The sequence below is a fragment of the Protopterus annectens genome, chromosome 16.part0 (assembly GCF_019279795.1).
Source record: "Protopterus annectens isolate FY-2018-M chromosome 16.part0, PAN1.0, whole genome shotgun sequence".
NCBI lineage: Eukaryota > Metazoa > Chordata > Ceratodontiformes > Protopteridae > Protopterus > Protopterus annectens.
This window is the reverse complement of record NC_056750.1, coordinates 243,126,031-243,150,852: the sequence shown is the minus strand read 5'-3', so window position 1 is coordinate 243,150,852 and position 24,822 is coordinate 243,126,031. Positions and strand designations below refer to the sequence as shown.

The 24,822-nt window shown below is 41.4% G+C and overlaps 1 protein-coding gene across 1 annotated transcript in view; it reads left to right on the top strand.

Moving 5' to 3' along the window:
- Positions 1-24,822, top strand: part of LOC122790583 (extracellular calcium-sensing receptor-like) — a 177,999-nt gene that overhangs the window by 133,493 nt on the left and 19,684 nt on the right. Inside the window, exon 4 of the mRNA XM_044058108.1 lies at positions 1,617-1,740. Within this exon, the coding sequence (XP_043914043.1) occupies positions 1,617-1,740 (124 nt within the window). The remainder of the gene's footprint in view (positions 1-1,616; positions 1,741-24,822) is intronic.

Sequence of the window (24,822 nt, the reverse complement as noted above, 5' to 3'; positions counted from 1 at the left end):
GTTTAATTTTGAACTAAATTGGCCTGTTTCTTGCTCTTTTTATTCTAGTCTCTTTTCTGTGCTTGCTTGTCCATAGCCTTTTTTCTGTTCTGTCTCTGGGCCCTATTTTGCTCTCAGAAAGTTCTCATAGCTGAACGTAATCTGTCCTTCTGTAATGACTGTCATTCCCCTTGTCCTTTTCCCATTGTGACTAGACTATCACTTGGCCATTGTTGGACTGGGGTGCTTTTACTTCTATGTCTCAGATACCTCCATTCTTGGTAAGTACAATGTCCAGTATTGTACCTTTCCATGCAGCTGACTGAATCTATCTTTGTCTAGCACTTTGGTGTTTCATTTTATCTCCCTGAATTGGATACGGGAATGCAAGTCTACTTCTATTTTCATAATATCTGTAGTTTTCTTACCACAAAACCTTTAAACTTTAATAAACTTCTTCTCCATCTACTTACTTGCCCCAAAACTTCATCCATTGATAAACCTGTTTGCCATCTACTATTTCAGCATTTGATAACTGATGCATAACCATCAGCCCTCTCCCTTTTTATCTTAAATGTTTGAGTACTAGGCTACAAATGACTGGTTGTTTTCAAGGTTCCTCTCTCTTTCTTACTTTGCTTGTCTGTCCTCAGTTACCTCCCATTTTAGTTTCTGCCTAATATAGTCTGTCCATCTGTCTGAATAACTGATATCTGAGACCACCAAATTTTATTTTTTCATTACACGGGTTTCTTTCACTTGCCATATGTTCCCCCATTTTTTGTACCATCTGTCTGTAGCTCCCCTGCTTTCTTAAGTTCTTGTAACCATTCAGGGTAACCCTTCACCCCCCTCCTACATGCTTTGTCTGTCATGGTTTCTCCCATTTTTCCACCCAATTCATCCTTTTGACCTCTCAAAAACCTTTTACTATATTGCATTGTCTGCCTTCCCTGTTGTTTCATTTATGTTCGTACCTGTTGTTGGTGTATGCATATGTGTAAATATCTAAAGTAAAAACATCCTTTTCTGTACAGAAGTTATGAGATGTGCATAGTTTAATGCAGACTTGTGATATACAGTATGACAATCTTGTATCACATATGCACTTATTTGAAAGCATTTAGCAAAACACAAAGCTGTAGGCATGATAAACACATGAAAATTGATTCAGCTTTTTAATAAGGACAGCAGAAACACTATTGGTAAATAGAATAATATGTGACAATTGTCTTGCACATATTACAAGAAAAAATATTTACATTTTCACAATTACTCTGATGCTGTTACAGAAAAAAATTAATATGTTGTCATATTTTGTCATGAATAGTTTAATTTGCAACCCTTTGCACACTAAAACTTATGAATTAATGTCGTGTGATACATTTTCTTAACATGAATGTTGTAGTGAATGTGACTATACATAGGTAACATTTCTTATAACACTAATACCACCTTTTTTGAAAAATAAAGTCTTTCTGTTGCTCTGACCAGTAATCAGGCTATAATGACATTTCTTACTTAACATTCTAATGCTATTCACAACTGATGACCACGTAGCGTTTAATGTTACACTTTCTGGAACATATCTATATTTCCCTCCATTCACTCCGACGATTATTTGTTCCATTATCCAGGTCCCACAGTCCGTGTGCAGTGAGAGCTGCCACCCTGGTTACCGAAGATCTAGCCGACAGGGTCAGCCCAGATGCTGCTATGATTGCATTCTTTGTCCCGAGGGAGAAGTCACAAACCAAACAGGTGAGTACAAGTGACAGAAAGATCATACAGTGCCAGGCTGGAATCCAGCTGTGAAATCTGTTTGAAAACTGACGTAGAAATGAATCACATTATAGAGTACACTACTTCAACCATCTCCATGCAGCTGTATAGTGCTGTGTACAGTATAATACCCTTAACTGTACTTATTTCAAAATGAAACGTGAAAATGCAAAGAGGGACTCTGTGAGTCATACTCTCAAATGCAATTTTCAGTTATTTTATCATTTACTAGCGTGTGTGTGTGTGTGTGTGTGTGTGTGTGTGTGTGTGTGTGTGTGTGTGTGTGTGTGTGAGTGTGTGTGTGTGCGTGCGTGTGTGCGTGTGTGTCTGTATATTTATATGTATATATTTGTGTGTGTATTCTCTGTGTACTGAGAGATGCTCTGAATGTGTGTATTTGTTTATTTATTGCATTTTACTGATTAGATTTAGTTCTATGTAACAGAGACCATTTATGGAGATGTGGAAGGTCTCCATTTAAACAAAGCTTGTCATAAACTGAACAGTTTACTTCTTGTGTTTTAATGAGCTATGTAATTTACAAAATAATCTAAATAATTCAGTATTGCAAAAATAATGACAAACCAAAAACATTATAAGATGGAGTTTGAACTAGAGTTTGTTTAATCTTCATAATTTGTAATAAAGTACATGTATTGATTCAAGTTAAATTGACCTTTGTTATGATTATTATCTCACAGGTCGGCATGATGATATATGATATATGATATATGTGATGGCATAGCTAACACAGGCAGTGCAGGTAGCTACTCTATGCCACTGTGATAGAAGCAATTTTCTTTTTATTGTACTCATTAAAATAGTTAAGGAAAATTTATTCCACAAGAGTGGAATGCCATTACTGTATTCAGTGTCACAGGATGGTGAGGATGTCTGAGTGGGGTCCATTATAAAAATATATGCGATTGAAAGCTCTGCACAGAAAGAGTGGTATCTAGAAAGCCAGGTGGTAGAAGTAATGGTACATAACCTGAATAGAACAACAGGCAACTCTGCTCACCTTAGAACTTAACTTTTGCATCTATAGCTGTCTGTAATACATTGTTACTGCTGTCACTACTTTTCCTCCTGTGTCACACTACTGCACATAACGCTTGATCCTACACTAACACAGTTTAACTCTTGCATATACTTAAGGATTTTTGTATGTAATTAATTGAATGACATTGTCCTATGTTTCAACTTCATTCTTTACTTTTGTATGCATCAACATTGTATTATTTATGTATGCATTACTGTGGAGCTTATGTATGTAATACTGTGGAGCTTTTCTCCCCGGGCCTCCACTGAAAATGGGCTCTTCCTAGGCCCAGTGGACTTTCCTGGTCAACAAATGCAATAAATAAATATAAAATAAATATGCATCAGAAAATAGAAACATAACAATGCAACAAGGACTAACTCCTTAGAATATATATATTTGATAACACTGCGGTGGTGGTGCTGCGGTAGCATTGTCGCCTCACAGTAAAACGTTGTCCCATTCGATTCTCAGCTAGAGCGTCTTCTTTGTGCAGATATGCGTGAATGGGTGTACCTTCATTAAAGGTTGTGCATCAGAGCTGGCAACTCGGCACGTAAAAATCTGCTGCCAATCATTAGCGGACCGGAGTTCCGCTGTGGCGACCCCTAACTGGGAAAAGCCGAAAGTCGCAACAATTGTTGAAAAATAATCAGACTATTTGATTATTTTAAACAATATGCTTGCACAGCAAGAGTGCTATATGTTGCATCATTTTGTCCATATTCCATTGCACCACTGACTACGTTGTCTTGCTGGAATTCTTGAGTCAGATTCATAATAAGTTTGTACGGTCCCTATCTTCCACACAAAGATATTTTTTTAGTCCTACTCTGGTGGCATTACTGGGGAACCCAAAACTGAAGTGGGTCTGATGTAAACTAACCTCTTAGTGAAATTCGCAAGGTTAACAAGATTTCATCAAGTGTGGAGCACATTTTTGATAGTCTCACACTGTAACATGTTGACGTTATGTAATCCCAGGCTTCTAATGAGAATATTCTGAAGGTTTTTGGGCAGAGATATTAATATATCTATTTAACGAATTGCTGTGTGCTGATGTATAATTATTGATCTATGTTGCCATATTGAAAATAATTTTCTATCATGTCATCTATACCATTTTTTAAGTAAGATTGCTCTACTCAGGAGTTTTATTTTCCCTGGCCTGCAGTGACATCAGAGTTGCAGTTAAAATTATATGAATTGGAAGTGTAGAGTTACATTGGGGATGCATACAGAATTCTACTGTAAACAGAAAAAAAGGCAGTTGTTGTTTTTGGATATTGATGAATGATGGGTTGAATAAAATCATTTCCATACAGAATAATATAACTTTATTAAACAGCAAACTGCTCTATTATTACTGTGTCCCATATGCATATTGCTTTAATTTTCCACATATTGCTATACCACTTCACAAGGAAAAGTAGTATAAAATTACATCATTGCAAACAGTCCATCTGGATAGTAACTGAAACTCTACATTTACTTATCACAGCTGGCAGTCTAAACATTCAGAAATGCAGCATTTACATCAGTTCTGCAAATTTTGGGCTTTTCATATCTCTCATATAGTTACTGTTATGCATGGTAGGAGCTAGATACAAGGTAATTTACCAAAAGGAATAACATGAAAAGTGTAAGGAGATATATCTACAGGCTCTAGAATTTTCTTTGTATAGCTAACTAACTTCACACACACACACGCACACACACACACACACACACACACACACACACACACACACACACACACACACACACACACACACATATAAATATATATATTTTTTAATAGTGAAATTGTTCATATACTGTACTTTTAGAAATTGCGAGGTAATGGTGAGTAAATATATCTGCAGATCTGCATGAGTCTGTCTGTCTGCCACGCTTGCGTGTGTGCATGTGCATGTGCACTTGTGTGTTAGCACGTCTTTGTGTCTTTGTGCTCATGACTGTGAATATATGTGTGACTGTATATCTGTGTGCATGTGTAGGAATTAAGCCTTTTTGATAAAAAAGTATTATTAATGTTGATAAACATGAGTATTATTGTTATAATTTTTATTATTTTTGTTTCTATTAATGTTAATGCTATTGTGCATACTATTGTGTACTGCTTGCATATTGCCATCGTTGCTGTATATTAATTACATTTATTAAGTCTTGGAAAGTCTTCAAAGCAGTAACCACGCAGAAAATATGCCGCCAACTCCGTTGAAAGGTTTAAATGTTTATTCAATCACAATTCGAAAACCACATAAAACCATGAACGCCTTTATTAAAAATGTGCAAAGAACACCGCGTTTTCGTCTATTACTATGACTTCTTCAGATGACCAGTATATTACAACCATCAGTTCATTTATATGCATCCAATTAATTAGCTATCCAATAACAAACTTCTAGTAATTAATCAGATAAATAAATAATTAAAATCTTGATGTTAATTTACCAAAGGAAAAATAACTTACCACCCTAGCTAAAACCATGAATTATTGTATCAACTGCAATATTGTGTATTTATAACTATAGACAACCATGTCAAAATTAAAATTAAAAAATTGAACAATGTTGTAAAAATTTAAAATAGATATATAAAACAATAAATAAACTGTATGTTAAAATCATTGTGTAAACCTATTTAAATTAATGAATCAAGAGTGCCCTCTGGTGGCCAAACTAAATTATTTCACCTTATTGCTATAATTTGGCTGATGTAAGTTTTAGCAATGGTAAAATGGATATATTATCATTCAAGCCTGGATATTTACCGGCTTCCAATGTTAGTTGCCACCACAATTCTCTATATTCTATTTTGCACTCCCAGGATCCACCTCTGATATCACATTTAATCTGCTCAATTACTAAAAATTGATATTTGTATTCAGCACGTCTTACTATGTTTGTATAAGGCGTTGCTTTCCTTTTTTGTCAATATATCATACATGTGTTCATAGATCCTTCTTTTTAATCCTCTGTCTGTCTTGCCAGTATAGAAGGACCCACATTTTTCACAGAGGGCTAGATAAACTATTCCTTTTGTTTCGCAATTAAAATATTCAGGGCTATACACCCATCTCTTTCTACTTTCTAAATAGTAGCCTTCTTTGTTTAAAATGTAGATACATTGGCTGCAACGCCCACATTTGTATGTACCTATTTTGTTCCTATTGTTGTTGTAGTTATGTTTGTTTTCTAAAATGTTGCCTATACTCTGGGAATTCTTATAAATTATTTTTTTAGGTATTTTGGACAAATTTTCTATATCCGTAAAAGATATGAATTTTTCCCATTCCTTCAAAAATATTTTTTTGATACCATTATTTAACCCATTGTATTCCAAAATTAGTGCCTGCTGGAAATCATCACCATTGCTATTCTTGTTGTGTGCATTACTAAACCATTTTTCATTTCCTACCTGTTTATTGTTATATATGGGTGAAAATCTATCATTCCTTCCTAATTCCACCTCTCTTCTTATTTGTTGGATGAAATCCATGGGGTAGCCTCTCTCCAAAAACATGTTCTCAAGTAAATCACATTCTTTCTTAAAATCTATGTCCGAGCTTGTCATACGGCTACCCCTGACAAATTGCCCTTTAACTATATTTCTTTTGCAATGCATAGGATGTGCACTTTGGAAATGTAAATATGAATTACAGAACATTTCTTTTCTATATATTTTCGTTTCAAATTTCTGACCCTCTTTATAGACTTCCAAATCCAAATATACTAATTTATTTTCTGAAATTTTATGTGTAAATTCTAAAAATGTTGTTGTTTCCCTCATATATATTAGGAATTCACTCAATTTCTCTGTTCCAGCAGTCCAAAAAATAACTATATCATCTAGAAATCTTTTATAAAGAATCCAGCAGGTATTAAATTCTGATTTCAGTATAAAATTTTCTTCCCAATTAGCTAATATTAGGTTAGCATAAGTTATTTTACATTAAGAAGGTTCGTGGTCTGCACTCTTGTGGGAGGAGAGGCTGGACTCTGCCCTTCTGAACTGGGAATTTCTGGTTAAAGGCTTATAGTGCCTGCATATTTGAACTGTTTCTTACTGAAATTGGTACACCTTGTTTGCTGTAGCATAGACTAGATCCAGGCCTGCTGAATCTAGCTTTGTTTGTATGCTTGTTGTTTGTTTGCTTGTTATTTCCCTGACACGCTCATTCCACCTAAAATGCAGCTTTTCAGCGCTTCTGTGGATCCCTAGTGATATTTGCATTGCTTACTGTACTTATTTCCTTGTTTCACTTGAAAGAAAGTTACTGTTTGTTGTTTTTGTATTTAAGTTACCTGTAACACATTGCATTTAAGTTACCTGTCACTTGCTCACTAAAGCAATTATATAAGTCAGAACTAAAAAATTAAAAGCACTACACCCTCACAAACTCCCCTTGAGTACCTTGTTCCCCATTGGCCCTTTTTTTCAATTATAAAGGAATTCCCAGTACTATTCTAGCATGTCCAAAGGTCAGTTGTCAATCTCCTCTCGGGTCCAGCTGGTGAATCTGGAAATCTTGAGGCAATGTTACAACTGCCTCATGTACACAGACAACCCTCTCCTCCTCCCAACAAATTCCAACACATGTGAGAGATGCAACCATACAGCCAAACTGGAGGCTAAGCTCTCTCAACTCAGTACTGGCGTAACCAGTCAGGAGGAGAAGGAAACCACACTCACTACAATTCCAGTCTCACATAGACCTACCACGACAGCAAACCAAACACATAAACACATAAAACATACTGGAGGCTCTAAATAAAAATCTGCCTAAGCAGCAGAGACCTCCAAAGCAGACACCCAAGCAACCGCTACCCCAAAACAAAACATGTGCAACACATAGCTCACAAAGCCAGTGTGCCGAACAGTCATAGCCCTTAAGGCTAAACAACACACCTGATACACTTGTAATAGGTGACTCTATCGTCAGGCACACTGATGACCCGCTCACCAGGCTGAACAAGGAGAAGGTCACGGTGAGCTGCCTGTTGGGCGCTAGGATCCGCCACATAACACAAGCACTCAGGTCACTCCAAGGCAAGTACAAATATGACTCAGTCATTGTCCATGCTGGTGTGAATGACCTGAGACGTACCTCCCTGGACTACATGAAAAGAGACAGAGGAGCTCTCTGAGCATGTAGCCCAGGCCGGTATGACCCTGACCTTGAGTAGCATCTTACCCTCACCAAGAATGATGCCACAATATGAAGACAAGATGATCAATTTCAACAATTGGCTTAAGTATTGGTGTCATTCAAAGTGGATCCAATGCCTGTCAGCCTGGGATGACATGCTCGACAAGCCACAATGCTTCGCTAGGGACGGCTTGCACCTGTCACCCCTGGGCTTTCGGATATTGGCAAAGGCTCTTGCTACCCCCATAGTGCCTTTTTTAGGCAAGGCTCAAAAGACAAACCCACCTCCATAGGTATCACAAGGGATAAGAAACTAAGAGTAATGCTACTCAACGCCAGAAGTCTAAACCTCAAGATGCACACACTCGAAACTCTCCTTAGCATGAAGAACATCGATATCTGTGCAGTAACAGAAACCTGGTTCAAGGCTCCCGAGAGCACCCCAGCACTACCAGGTTATACCTCATACCATGCTTTTCAGCCCCAAAATTTGGAGCGAACCATAAAAAGGAGGGGGAGTATCAATATTCGTCAAAGATACCCACACCCCCAGGTTGGTGGCACAGCACGAAGCATCAGAGACTATCCATGTGCAACTAACAGTGGGTAAAACTGCCTTCCAGTTTATAGCTTGCTACAGACCACCCTCCCAAACCCAGGAACCCCACTTGGCCTTCCTGAGAACACTGGAAAATATGAATGTCTCTCCAAACACCATTATATTGGGTGACTTCAACTACCCAAACATAGACTGGGAGCATTACTCTAGCTCCAACACCCTAGCCCAAAGGTTCTTAGAATTTATAAACTCAAATGCTATGGAACAACTTGTTACCACTCCCACAAGAGGGGAAAATATACTGGACCTGATCATCACCAACATGGGGACTCTATGCTCCAGACCAGAAGTGTATCCCTCACTGGTAAGATCAGACCATAAACTAATCTCACTGGATATTCACATCCCGACCCCACCCCCTACCCAGGAAACCACAGTTAAAAACTTCTCTAAAGCAAATTTCACACTCCTCAAAACCAAGGTGGAATCCTTCAAAGCCCCCGGACCTGTGGAAAATACGGCCCAGACCGCAGAATCCTTTATAAACGCATTCTATGAACACCTTCAGGAATGCATGGATCATGCAATCCCAAATAAAACCAAGACCCAATCCTCCAAAGGCAGACATCCTGTCTGGTGGACCCCAGCCATAAACAAACTATACAATAGAAGGAGGAAGCTACTACATGATAGAGCAAAATCCCAAAAAGGGAAGGCATCTCTGATCAGTATTAACAAAAAACTATGGGCACTCATAAAATCGTCTAAGGCCAGCTTCGAGAGAAAAATTGCACAGGACAGTAAGGATAATCACAAGGCTTTCTTTAGTTATGTTAAGAACCTGGGTGGAAATTCCCAGATATGCTCAGAATTAGTCCAAAATGACAAAAAATACACCGAGCCCACAGACATTGCCAACATCCTAGCTGACAGGTTCAGCGCAAACTTCTCCCCCCCCCTTCCCACCAAAAGGGCAAATATCTATCCCAGCAGAGTGCTGCCCCCTGACATCTCAGATGCTCAGGTAAGAGCCGCCCTCTCCAAAGCAAAAAACACAGCATCAATGGGACCAGACGGTGTCCTGGGCTGTGTTCTACATGAACTCCAAGAAGAGCTAAACCCAAACATAAAACTACTGTTCAGTCTCAGCCTTACTACAGGATATGTACCCAAAGAGTGGCGTACAGCAACAGTGGTCCCTCTCCACAAAGGTGGTGCCTCAACGGATCCTGGGAACTATCGCCCCATAAGCCTGACTAGCTTGGTCTGCAAAGCTATGGAAAGGATCATCATGGACCTCATAAATAAAGATATTGGGGACCTACAGACACTGGATCCTACCCAGTTCGGCTTTGTTAAGGGCAGATGCTGCCTCTTAAACCTGGTTGATTTCTTTGAAACAGTCACCAAGGCCATTGACGAGGGGAAGGTGGTCCACACAGCCTACCTGGACCTCGCAAAAGCCTTCGATACAATACCCCACTCGGGCATTATAGATAAGCTCACCAGCTTAAATATAAACCCCTATGTCACTAGATGGGTTGCAAACTGGCTCAAGGACAGAACCCACATGGGTAGAATTGCTGGAGCCATGTCAGACTCCAAACCAGTTACAAGTGGCATCCCACAAGGCTCAGTCCTGGGACCTCTCTTGTTCGGTATATAGTTCTCGGAGGTACAAGCCAACACGGAAGGACTGTGGCTGACCAAGTTCACAGATGACTGCAAACTGGGTGCCATAATTGACTCTCCAGCCGACACAAGCATCCTCCAAAAGGGCCTCATAGAAACAGACAACTGGTGCCAGAGCCATGGCCTCAAGCTAAATGCCAAAAAGTGTATAGTCATCCCCTTTGGCAAAAACAAAGTGCCCACAAATTACCACATAGGTGGTAATCCATTAAGTACAGAAGAAGTAATTAGGGACCTGGGGACCCAAGTTGATAGCAATCTTTCATTTGACAACCACGTGGCCAAAGTGGTTAGAAAAACATTTTATATAGCCCACCTAATCATGAAGGGATTCACATCTAGATCAGGGGAGGTCATCGTGCCTCTTTACTCATCCCTCATCAGGCCCATAATTGAGTACAATGCCCCTTTTAGGATGTACCTTACCAGACACCTGCAGCAACTGGAAAGACCCCAAAAGTACCTCACCAAGAGGATCAAAGGGCTCAAACAGATGCCATATGCTGCCCAGTTAAAGAAACTCCAGCTCTACTCAGTGGCATAACGCCTGCCCAGAGGCGATCTGTGCCTGACGTATAAAGCCATGTCCAACCCGGAATTAATGGACATGCTGCACCTCAGAAAATCCAAATCCCATCGAGCTATGTGCTTGAGAGACTTGAACCTCAGCACTGAAATAAATAGGACATGCTGGAGGGACAAATTCATAACCCAGAGGCTCCCTTCACTCTGGAATAAAATCCCAGTCCAGGTTAGGCAGAGTCCCTCATTGACTCTCTTCAAGAGGAATTTTGATGAGTGAATGGGAGATCGTAGGTTTACCCCGGGTATCACTTCTGTGTCACTGTTAGACAGAGGCACAGTATACTAACCTCGAAAAAGGGCATAACAAAATTAATTTAAAATGGGTGGCGAAAGCCAAACACACTCTGGCTAGGCTTATAAATGCCCTAGGGCAGATAGCCTAGTATGAACCTATGAACCTATAACAGACACAGATATGTCCAAAACTATCCACTGTGTGTCCAACAACATAAGAGACATAAGTTAAAGTTAAGTGCGCAAACATGCAGTTATGAAAAAAAAATAGTGGAAAAAACAAATTTCATAGTTTGTGACAGAAATGTAGTATAAGACCCTGCATGTAGCATCCACAATGGTGATAAGGCCTGGAACTGTGTAGTTTCCAGGTTGTGTGCATGGAACCCTATGCAAATGAGTTGGGGTTACTGAATAGTACAAATGGGTATCCATGTTCACATATCCCTTCCGTGTAGGCATAGGACCATGTTGGGTGTTTACAGAAGAGGTAGCTGACGTCAATGGGAGTGTGTGTCTGAGGACATATAAGCTCATTGGAGCGCACCTGTGCCTATTTGCCTGGTGCTCTGCTGTGCTCAGCAGGCGGGGGGGGGGGTACACTAGCTGCTAAGCTTAGTTTACCTTCAGGGCACGTGCTTCTGTGTGTTTGCATGGTGACTGCCGTGCTGAGTTATCCAAAAGCCAGTGATATATTACTTATTGATTCACTTAAAGTAGAGCCATTAAATGTTCTTAATGATGCACTTTGCAGGTGGAATGCATCATAGGTAGCCAATCATACAGCCTACACATAGAGCAGAGCCCATTAAAGGTTACATATACCCTACAATCTGATTTCTCCACCAAACTCTGAACCAGTGGAGTACAGACTTGGGAATTTTAACTGAAGGAATGCTAGGGGTGCTTCAGGTCTGCTGCATCTGTATGTGCTAAATGCTGAGATCAATGCTGCTGCTACTGCTGCTGACAATAGGCCTAGACAGAGAAGGAGAAGAGTGTTCAGGCCCACGGTAACCTTCCAGGAGCTACATGAGATGGAGATTGTAGAGTGCTACAGGGTGGACAGGGACATACTGCAACAACACACTGAACACTGCCGCCCTCAACTCAGACCCAGAGCCAATAGAGGGGAACCCATCCCAGTGGACACAAAGGTATGTGCAGCTCTAAGGATAGTAGCCACAGGTACTTTTCAAAGTCCAACTGGGGACATGATGGGGGTCTCGCAGGCACCAGCATTCAGGGTACTCCACCAGTTCCTGGATGCCATGCTACCACATGCCAGTGAGCACATTTATTTTCCTCTCACCCCTGAAGTGACAGCCAGCAATATGCAACACTTCTACCATATAGCACACTACCCTGAGGTACTGGGTGCCATAGACTGCACCCATGTACATATCAAGGCACCACCTGGTGAGGAGGGTAGAATATATGTCAACTGCAAGGGGTATCATTCCATCAACTGCCAGGTCATGTGCAATGCCCAGGGCATTATCATGAATGTGTGTGCTGGCAGCCCCGGCAGTTATCACAACTCTCATATCTGTAATGCATTGCAGCTGTACAAGATGTTTGCTAAGGCGGACATCCCGCATGGCCATTTACTGGGGGATGCTGGCTATGCACTGGAACCGTGGATGATGACACCCATCAGAAATGCACACACACTCTGGGAAGAACACCATAATGAGGCACACGCACAAACTAGGAACATCATAGAGCATGTGATTGGGCTGCTGAAGTCACAGTTCTGGTGCTTCAATATATCTGGTGGAGCCTTGCAGTACTCTCCAGCCACATGTGCACAGACGTTCACAGCATGTACTGTGCTACACAATATGATCCTGTGGAAACTGCTATAGCAGGATCAGCAAAGGGAAGGAACACTCAGCTTCCCACCAGTGCCTAGGTCCCCACAGCCACAGGAGGACTCGGAGGAGGAACCCCCTACAGATGTCCCAGTAGACAAACTTAGGCATGCCCAGTATGCCCTGGCCTTGATCAAGAGACAATGCATAGCACATACACTGACAACCTAGGGCCGTAGAGATTGACAGCTTACTCAGAATCACATAGATATGGTACAAATTATGCCAGCCAGCCCACACAACCTGTACCTAACCATGTATTGGCTATGTACTGTGTGCATCAGACAGAGTCAGCCCCAAATTATAGGTCTGTCAACTGCTGCATTTGCAAGGTAAGTCACTCACCTATACACCACTTATAAGGGGTACTAGAATATGGTAGCATATGTATGGACCTGCCTCATGTATAAAGGGAATATAGTGGGCTACTGGGCTACTTGGAGAGATCTAACAGCCACATGGGACAGCAGGTACCCAGTCCAATAGCATGTGCTCCATAATATTCACTAGGCCACATGGCTGAAATATCCACTACATTAGGCAAGGGAGATGGTAAACAGTGGGGTCACAGGACAGTCGCACAACGGTCTATGCCAGCAGATCATGGGTTGCTCGTTCCCCACCCCATCACATCAGTGTTCCCATACAACTGCTGTAACAGTACATCAGCAATGATTTATCAGCAGACCAGCCAACCTCAGGGCTGTGACATAGAACCCGGGCACATGTTAGATGTCTCATGTAATGCAAGGATGATAATGTATGTCTGTATGCTGCTGATTGTGTGATGTATGACACATCTCTGTCTGGTGGCCTGTGTGCCTCAATGGGCTAGGGATGTTAGCATGGATGATGGTGTTGATGGTTGGAATCTGGCAGCATCCACATCTTTCGCATATGAGGTAGTCATATGGTGGTATTCCCACAGACTGTCAGACCCTGCAATCTGTTACTGCAAGAAAGCTGGACAAAGTCTGAGAGAATGTGGGGACAAAGGGCCATAACTACAGAGAGACATTACACATGCTCTGATTAACCTAGAAGGTGACTAGTATAACAGCGGGTTGCATCACAACAGAATATATGCAGGATGTAAAGCCCATCACTTAAATGTGTTTGTAGGTAGTACTATTCAGTGACTGCATTATACAGTAAGTTACAAGAACACCACAAATGTATGAGGAACAGACCAGACATATGGAGCACAATGCTGGACTTTCTGCAAAAACATGTACAGTGAGAGGTATGCGGACTGTCACCCTGTGTGTAGTGTTACATTATGTACCCCACTCACATATTAAGTACAGAAGACAGCTGGGGAATGCTGTGGACAGGTTCAGGGCAGTGCTGTACTGTGGAAACAAGTGCAGCTGCTCATGTCTGTAGCACAGAAAATCCTAGACTGGAGTACAGGTAGCTCTGGCCTGAAGTCATCTTGTAAGTGCTGACAGTCCCACTGGACATGCTCCTACACTTAGCTAACTTGAGTGCAATTCTGTTTCCTCTCCACCACAAAGACCTGCTATGTGGAAATACATCTGTACATACAGACAGCTATGTATAAATTCTGTTTCTTCTGATCCCCCACTAACATGAGTAGTGTATCTAGCAGTATGTACCTCAAATACATATAATTCTGATTTTATATATATATATATATATATATATATATATATATATATATATATATATATATATATATATATATATATATATATGGGTCTACTTCATTTGATCGACAGACCATTGATCGAAACCCATTTGACCGAAATTTCATTTGATCAAAAAACAGTATTCAAATCATAAAACTGGGATTTGTCCCCCTCCCCAATGTCGTGCGACCCTGGAGTTGGTATATATAGTTAGGGATGTTTGTGTGTGTGGGGGAGTGCAGCCCCCCCACCTAGTTTTCTTTAAAAGAAGAAAATAAACCAAAAAGTACACATTTTAAATGAACCCCCCCCCCCAATTATATATACCAACTCCAGGGTCGCACGGCATTGGGGAGAGGGACAAATCCCTGTTATTTGCCTTGAATACTGGTTTTCGATCAAATGAAATTTCGGACAAATGGGTTTCGATCAAATGAAGTAGACCTATATGTATATATATATATATATATATATATATATATATATATATATATATATATATATATATATATATATGTGTATATATATATATATATATATATATATATATATATGTATATATATAATATATATATATATATATATATATATATATATATATGTATATATTTAAATATATTACAATGATACATAGACTCTCTACATATATCTATATAACACATATACATAACGTACACTCACAGCAACATTTATTGAGACATCCCTGTTTTACACATTTAAATATATACATATATATATATATATATATATATATATATATGCGTGTGGGATGTATGAATTCCCCACATACTCTACAAAAGCTGTAGTTATCTGCACTCCCACATCAATGCAGTTGCCCTTGAGGAACCAAACCAACCCCACAACAGTACATAGTCTACTCACCCTCAGACCCCTGTGCCTGCAAAATGTCACCCATGTAGACAGACACAAGTGAGCAGGTGGTGTAATGTATAATGGTTCCAACTCATGCCTTCAATAGGGAAAAGTGTCCCTGGCCATATGTTTGCCTATATAACTGCACCCAGCCGTATATGACCATACTGTTGACTGTACACATATAACAAGGATATTAACAGGTACCCTACTCCTAGGACAATAGATACAATAACAGTACCAAGCAATATCACTCTGCAGGCCATACATGCTGTCCAACACATGCCTACTTTGTACACTCCACAGATACAGTGCCTGCAGTTACATATTCAACAGTTATAATCTGTGGGGCATGCAATAAGTACTGCGAGCTATAGTGTGTAACAGTAGATAGGGGTTCTAATATAACAGTAGATAGGGGTTCTAATCTCATAGCACCCAACTCAGTATGTGTGTGTGTGTGTGGGTAAATATATCTCCTTTCAACACAAAGGATATGCCCTCATGGGCTATCCCCATGCAATGGTTACGCACCTTTTGGCCCTGTAACTAGCTGCTGCCCTCTAAATTGCCCACCTATACACAGCCTGCTGATGTTATCCACCTTAAGAGTGCTAGCTAAAAATCTAATGTTAGATAAATCCATGGTGCATGTGATACGCTCTACAAGCTATAGTGTGTAACAGTAAATAGGTAGGGGTTATAATCTCACAGCAGCCAACTCGGTGTGTCTGTGCGTGTGTGTGTGTGTGTGTGTGTGTGTGTGTGTGTGTGTATATCTGTACTGCATACATATGATAACCTTTGTAATGTACACATATGATGACTTTTGTAATGTACACATTGGTAAGATTTTGCATTATTTTACTGGTTATGGGTAATGTGGCCTCCCAAATGAATGACCACAACATGGCCTGTTTATATCAACAAGCATTATGTGTCCTACGTAGATAGTACTAGTAGAGATGAGGCATGGTGTGTGCATCCGGTATTGTCCTCTGTATTGTGTACCACTACATAGGTAAGTTTTCTACTGCGCATGCAGCCAACATACACTATGTGTGCACTGCGGCATTTCCCATATGCAGTGAGTTGAAGTACTGCTAGCCTGAATGTGGCCATGTGTGTGCGTCAGGCTGTGACAGCATTGTACATCATGTCACAGAACAATAGGAGATGTGCACATCAGTAGCATGACAGCCATATAGCTGTCACGATTGGAGACATTGTTACCCTTCATCACAGGAACAGCACATATTGCCCAAGTCCACGGGAGATGCAGCCACACCCCCAGTGTTGAGATGACATCCACCCAGCCAATCATACAGATGGCATGTGCAGGAGTGCACTGAGGTGCTCTCTGTACTGTACCAGTATGGAGAGTCAGTGTTAAGGGTGCGTTATGTCTGCTACACAAATGTCACCAACAAGCATGTACTACCAATGTCACATAATGGCTTAATATCCCTAGGGTGACTAATCCATCTACTATGCCTCCTAGAGAAAGGCAGCATATACATTCAAGCGGGGTCACACTTTTTCCTGTATGCACAGCACAGATCACTTATGAGTATGCCGAAAGGCACAGGTGGCACTGATATGCATTGCAGATGAACAGTGGTGAGCACATACTGATGATGTGATAGGACCCTGTGAGGGGCCATACAGTCATCTATCTGCATGTGCCAAAACAGTTTGGGAAGAATGTCAACAAATGGTTATTGTAGTCAGATAGTGGTATGCTAAGGGATATAAATCCTGCCATACCACTGTACATACATGTTGATGTTTGGCACATGAGCTGTACACCTGTGTGGCTGGGTCTGTGTGGCTATTTGTCATCCCTACATTCCCTACATATGTACATCACATGTAGGGACTGCTGTGCTACTAACCAGGGGCATAGGTTTCCCCAGTGGAAAGGATAGTACTTATATATTTGATTGGAGTTTACAGCCATTACTATGTCACCAGGCATGTATTTGTAATATAATAATGCAAGACACTGACATAACACAGTGACTGTATGAGTGCTCACTAGTAGCAGGCAGAAGCCAACATTGTTAGCCATAGTCAGTCAGTAACCGCATGTACTATGGAGACATGCAGGCCAAGCAGTAGAGGACCCATGACTGTGCTCTGTTGAGCACTGCTATTTGTTGGAGTCGGATGTCCCTATGTTGGTATGTCTGCCATCAGTTATCCATGTAGTGAACCCCACATTGACAGTATTGTGGATGTCTAAGTGGGTGCTTTGTACATGTTGATTAAATGGGCAGTACTGTGTATTGGCATGGCTCAGTCTTGGTGTTGTACACCCTGATGTACCCCACCCATGTCCCTGCTGACTGCCACGGCAAGGTTTATGGCAATAATAGGGTAGCAGGTCATGCTGCGAAATGTGTATGCCATGTACAGACTGGTATGTCAACTGGTAAATACACAAGTGTCTGAGAGTCAAACCCTGGGAACATAACATCTGGACACAGGATTTTGTAGCTGTGTCAGCACCATCACCACACCATATGTTCAGAGACCCCAGATGACACGTATCAAGGGTAGCAGACCTTATCACAAAGTATGAATGCATGATTATGTGGACTGACCCCACTGTCCCTGTTAGACTGTTACAGACATATGCACCTAGGGAGCCATGCACATATACTGCCATACCTTGCTGACATCATAGTTCTGCTATGCTGGCATGCCATCCTGTGCCACTGTACTGCCACCATGTATCATTAGTTTATTTCCTCATACTCCTGGATTAGAAACATATACAGGTCCATGAGACACAAGTTATCCTGTAACACTACCACCAGTACAACATCATGCAACATAAGTTACACAAAGTTTGGTGCATAGTTATGACACATGCCAGCATACAGTATCTGTTGTGTACCACAACAAGTGGCATGCAAAACAATACTGCATTACACACGTACATGTCAAGTAATGTAGTCACCCTGTGTATCAGTCATATAGCTTCATTTTGCTGCATCAATGGCAAGGATGACAGGGATATGGCACAGGTATCATCACATGTACAAGATGTGGTGGGGGGGTGCTGGTGGCCTAGGTTGCGCCAAACAATTGACAGCATGTGTGAGTCAGGAAGGGGTAGAGGTTAGATGGGCCATGGAGACATGCCATGTGTGTCTGTAGGTGATCTGTAGATGTACACAGTCAAGCCCAGTGCTAGCCTTACACATGTATGTTAGACAGCTGTGGACCATACATGGTAGAGTGGACAGTTCATCGTCTCCGTCCATAAACATGGGAACTGGTTCTGCCAGGAGTTGCCCTAGCACCACCATGCCCAATGTCAGATGCAGTGCTAGTACTTGACAGTGACTGCTGTCTGCTGGGTCTGTGTCCCCACAGGACTGCCCAGGACTACATGCCCATGGCCTGCTATGTCATGGTGTGGACAGCACACTGGCCTCTGTAGTGCAGGAGATACTTCCACTACAGGTATGTAACTGCACATGGCCGTGTGGACTCTCAGCAGATGGTGTTGCTGACCTATTTCCATGGGTCTGACACCCAACTCCAACCCCATGTTCCAGCACAGACAATGTGCCATCCAGAAAAGACACTGTCTCAGCCCACCATCTGTCCACAGCATCAGTGAACCGATTCAGAATGTCACCAGTGCAGTGGAAGCAGTCACAGTTGTCAGACTGTGCTGCATCTGTAATCCTAAGCGTATGTCTGGTGTTCCATTCAGAATGTGCCTGTGCATCTATGATGGCCCAAAACATGCACTGAGTGACCCATGATGTGACACCTGCAACAGATGGTGGACAGACAACAGTCCTGCTATGAGCACCCCTGTCAATCCACCTGTGTGGGACCTCACCAGCTTTCTGGCTATGGCCAGGGTCTACACTCACTGAAGCCATAGTTGCCACACTGGCCTGTTCAATGTCTCCACCCTCAGACTGTCTAATATTTGAGGCCTGTGGGGACTGGGTGTGTGTGGGCATACTGAATGTGTGTGGTTACAATGGGGGAAGAAGAGGGATGTCAACCTCTGGGACAGATTCAGCTCCTGAAAATCACACCTGTGCCTCACTGTGGTTACTATCATCATCAGAGTCCAAAGAGACACTGACATCAGGTTGTATGGGGGAGAGACTCCAACCTGCCAGGTCACCTGTGGAAACCAAGACAAAAGTAGTACATTACTACCTGCACTATTATGTATGGAAAATTCACAAAGAGTCATAATAATGAGGATCCACAACTACATTACCAGACTCACACCTTCTTATCTCCATTTTCATGCACAACAGACTTCTCACAACAAAATACACATTTGAAGCAAGGCGTTTATAACACGCACATCAGGTAAATCATGTGACCCTTGATCAATACAATGTACCTTTTAGGTATGATAAAACAGCACATAAAACCCAGTACACCTATCTTAACAAATATATACAAATACAAGTTTCAATGCCTAAGGTATGTACCATCGACCTTTCATTTTGTACAAGGCATGTCGGATTATTGCCTCATGTACACCAGGAGGGTTATTCACTCTAAACTATAACTGCAAAAGTGTTTCTGCTGATTCAGCTACACTCCTGTGATTACCCAATCTGGATAATTAGGTAACTGTTCCAGACTGGAACATACAAACATTCTGCTCTGGTTACACACAACATTAAGTGTACATTGGGATTTATCTGGCATCAACCTTTAATATGTTCCAAAACAAAACAATATCAAGCTTACCAGGAGCAGGATCATGGCCTTGGACAACACCTGACAGACCTGGAAAAGATGAAGGTGAGGTAATTTCAGTACCACCACATGTTGCAGCACAACAAGGTAATACGTGCATATATCTCACATGTACAGCAGCAACTGTGTTACTTGATGTATTGGTGACATTCTGAGTATAAGTGTACAACTGACCTTAACGCCCCTCACAGCACATAGACCTGACACCCATGTAAATGTATGTACAGCCTGACAGACTGCTACAGTATTACAATGGTGATCACAGTAAGCTTACCTGCATGCTTCTTTGTTGTGGGCACTGTGGCACCCACCTCTATGATGTATGGTGTGATGTATGCCTGGGAGCTAGTATGTGTCCCTAGGTTACCCAGAAATTCCTCATTGGCTGTGAGTGGTTGCTGTTGCAGGCCCTCCACCAGTAATGGCTCAATCCCTGGCTATGTTGAAACTGCTCATATATCCTGTTCTGGTGGACAGTCTTATTCACATCCCGGACAAGGTCTGCTCACAATTCAGCCTGATGTTCCCTATTATGCATCTTCCTGGATAGGAGGATGTGATGATGCTGCCATAGTCCTTGAAGTATTAGTTCATTCTCTGCATCCGAGAAGGGGGCATGCCATCTACAATACATTAGTCCTGAAAGACATCAAAAGGGAAACACATTACAGTATCAAATACATGGATGTCCACTATGTACAGATATAGCAAGAAAAAAATGGCTGGCGCTATTCACTGCTTGGTCACATATGTCATATCCTACAGTGTGACAACATACTATGTGTCTGGATACAATGGAGATAGTATTATTACTGTGGTAGCTCTCTGTATGCCATGACAGATTCTACTGTATGATCATACACCCAACACTCTGGTTGTCCCCTAAGCCCAGCCACCTAAAAATATGTCATAAGACCAGTGTCAAACAAATAGCAGTATGCTATTATGACCACTATATAGGGACAGTTCAACAACATCAGTGTACCACAATGACAAAAGACAATGCAATGCTGATATATTGTATGTCCCTTGTATGTGTAGGACAGCAGGATATCAATGATATGTCATTACCACAGGTCTAAGACAGGCTTACTGCTGTAATCCTTATTCCCCATGCTTCCATCCTCCCACCCTCCCATCTTCATCCTGTTATACACAAAAAACAGTTACATACCTGGTGAAGTGCAGTAGTCCTGTGTTGAAATGTGCTATTAGTAATGTTTCACAAAGGTGTGCGCTGTGTGAGGAAAGTCTCATATAGAATGTATCCCCATAGCCAGCTGCTTGCATTTTAACATGCTTCTCATTAGCAGGTAATTTTTTCTAAACCAATCTGTGACTATGATATGCTAATTGCAGCCAAAACAGCTGAGTTGCCCTATCATTTGCAAATGACATGCAACTGCTGTGCAATATATAAGGCCTTCATGTAGAACAGGGCCCCTTTCTTAGCTGCTGAGATGGACATTAATGGGGTGAGGAGACTACATTATCGTAGAGGGTAGGTCTGTAGCAGAAACCTTTAAATAGAGCTGTGTGTGCCACAGATTGCAGCTGCTGCTGCAGGTAATACACAAACGCAGTGTGTGTGAACACTTTGGAGGACAATAAGCTGTAGGTGTATATGTGTCAGCTGTATCAGCCTTGTTGTAGAGGCAGAGCCAGGGTGGGGGTAAACGTTACACTCCAGGTACGGCATGTGTTTAAGGTATGTACTTTAGGCAACTATGTGACTAACAAAGTACTAGGCAACATATAGTAATGCTATATGGATATGTGAAGTGTGTCCCTACCTGCAGGCCTGTGACTTCCAGCACTGAAAAGCAGTTATTTAATTTGTAATGCTTTGTGTAAATAATGAGTCCATGAGTCATTCATTAATTGCTGTCTTCACAATAATATAATTGAAATGCAACACAACACTGGATTTGAACCCAGGACTGTGTGTGGCAAAATGTATTGCATGCAATATATTTAATAGACTGAGCTACTGAGCCACTGCGATAGCAGGTGTATTTGCAAGATATATGTGCACATATACAGGCTGTGATAAACATTTTCTACATCCATCAGTATGTGCATAGTTTTATATGGAGGTATTTCTGCACCAGAGTCCCAGCTGAGTATGTATTTTGCCATGGATGCCTTAGCAGGTGACTTTCTACATGTTGCTGATAAAAGGGCTCATTTACATGCTATAACAGGCCTCAGTTACATACATTACCGTGTCTTTGGCTGTCTAGTGGTGTACTATTACACCAGAATCCAAGGTACACTCCTATTTTTTCCATTACTTTTTATTCCAGTTTGCGTGGTGTGGTGCAGTGTGCAGCTCAGCTGAAACATGCATAATGACTGTAATTGGCAATTACTATGTTTTGTTTAAACCACCTGTTTTAAGTATGAGTTGAGTGGTGGAATAATGCAGTGTGCTGCAGGTGTGATGGGCACTGGTTTGAAACATGGCAGAGATGTTTATTTTGTGTATGTGTCTTACAATGCTAGAAACACATATAGTCATTATAGCTGTATTTAGCTGAGTGAAATTGCGAGATGCAGTATGTCATGCAGCATCACTGTAAAAAAAATATAAAGAAAAGAAAAAAGGAGAGAAAGGAAAGTGGTGAAATGGGGTCAAGCAGAGGGAAAAACATAGTGAAAGGAAGGGATGTGCAGGGATGGTGTAGGAAAGAACCATACATACCCATTTCTTGTACAGCAGAATTTGTAGAAGAATTTGGATTCCCAAACCTCAGAGAGATGGGTGAGGACAACATAACTACATTGTCAACCGAATTGGACCAAATTACATGTATCCAGTGCACACATGTGAGAAACAGAGAGCTATGTATGGGACGAAATTATTGTGGAATGTTGGCGAAGGCACATCAGTATGAGAGGGGGAGGTAATTTGGGTAGGTGAAGATGCAATTGCAAACAGACAAGACAGACAAGAGCTGACAGGGGTGATGTGTGGCACATGAGGGGGGGTGAACGCCTTGAATAGGGATACTATTGTGGAATTCAAGTTGCATGAGCCTCCATATGGCAGGAGTGTGACTCACATCCCCACCCATGGGACTGTTGGCACTGCTCCTTCACTGTTCTGGGGGTGACAGTGCTGGAGGCTGGGCATTGGGGTGAGGCTGCCCGACCAGGTTGGCCAGCATGTCCTCAATCTGGTGCAGGCTGTGGTCATAGCCATGGTGGATTATACTGCACATCAGGACTGGCAGCTCAGCCTGGGTGATAGCTCCCCTTCCACCACCACTCCCAGAGGGAGGCCCATCGACATCCTGTGAGGTGGCACTACCTAATGCTGTAGGTATTGCAGGAAGAGCAGAGGGAGCACCACCGGTCTGGATCCCAGGCTTGCTGGGACCAGGTGCCACGGCTGGTTGAGGCAAGGTAGAAGGATCAGCTGGAACTGGCCTACCTTGATGTGCTGAGGTAATTGAAGTATAGTAATAAGTTGAGGTTAGTTATGAACAAAGTATTGTTCGTATTAACAGCATGGAACATCATATTAATTAACCCAAATACATAGTAATGTATATTATGTATGACACAACATGAAGTAACAGAACAGGCAGTATGTTAACAGAATGCCAGTAACAGGTAAGGCATAAGGGGAACCACACAGTTAATTTAACAAGATATGTTAATATGACAACATAATAACACATAATAATAAACCACATAAGGCAAACAAAATGGTTAATTTAACAAAACATGTCAATATGAACCATAATAACACATAATAATAAACCACATTTCCCAAAATATAGTTATTTTAACAAAATATGTTAATAGTAAGCCATAATAATACAAAACAATATTAAATACATGCAGATAAGGGGTGGGGAATGATAGAAAAACAGTCCATTAGTGACATTGCAGATTAGATCCCTGAAAACAGTGGTAATATTAACTCTACAGGTGTGTATTGTCAGTTTTGTGTACAGTGACTACAAGCTACTATAGGTGATGTAGCATGTACATAGCTCTCATGCTGTTCCATGGGACAGTATGGGACAAGCAATAACAAATGCAGGTACACAACTAGACAGAACATTTGCACATCGTGTGGACTTATATAACTACCACGGTTTTCTGTAAGCATATTTGGTAAAACTTTGCATTCCAAGTAATAATGTCTCTGGTAATGCTGTGACAGATGGATTATGCAATATTAATTACAGTATGAGATATCATGACACTTGACACTTGAGAGGCATGTTTGTGTGCAGTTCATAAACTAGACAGCCGTCATGCCTTAGTTGCCAGACATGGGAATAGAACCTAATAGCTGTGACTGCAGGTGACATCTGCAAATCATGTAATAAGTGACTGCAGCAACTTAGTACAGACATGCAATGAATATAGCCATACTGGAAGTCGACAGCTTTATTTATGAATCAACAATGCTGGTGAACACATTATTCTTACTGATTTTAAAAGTCTATGAAATCTAAACACAATATTTGCTCATTGTCCTGTTCTGTGTGGAGACGTGCATGAATGGGCGTACCTTCGTTGAAGGTTGTGCATCAGGGCTGGCAACTCGGCACATAAAATTCTACTGCCAATCATTAGCGGACCGGAGTTCCACTGTGGCGACCCCTAACCGGGAAAAGCCGAAA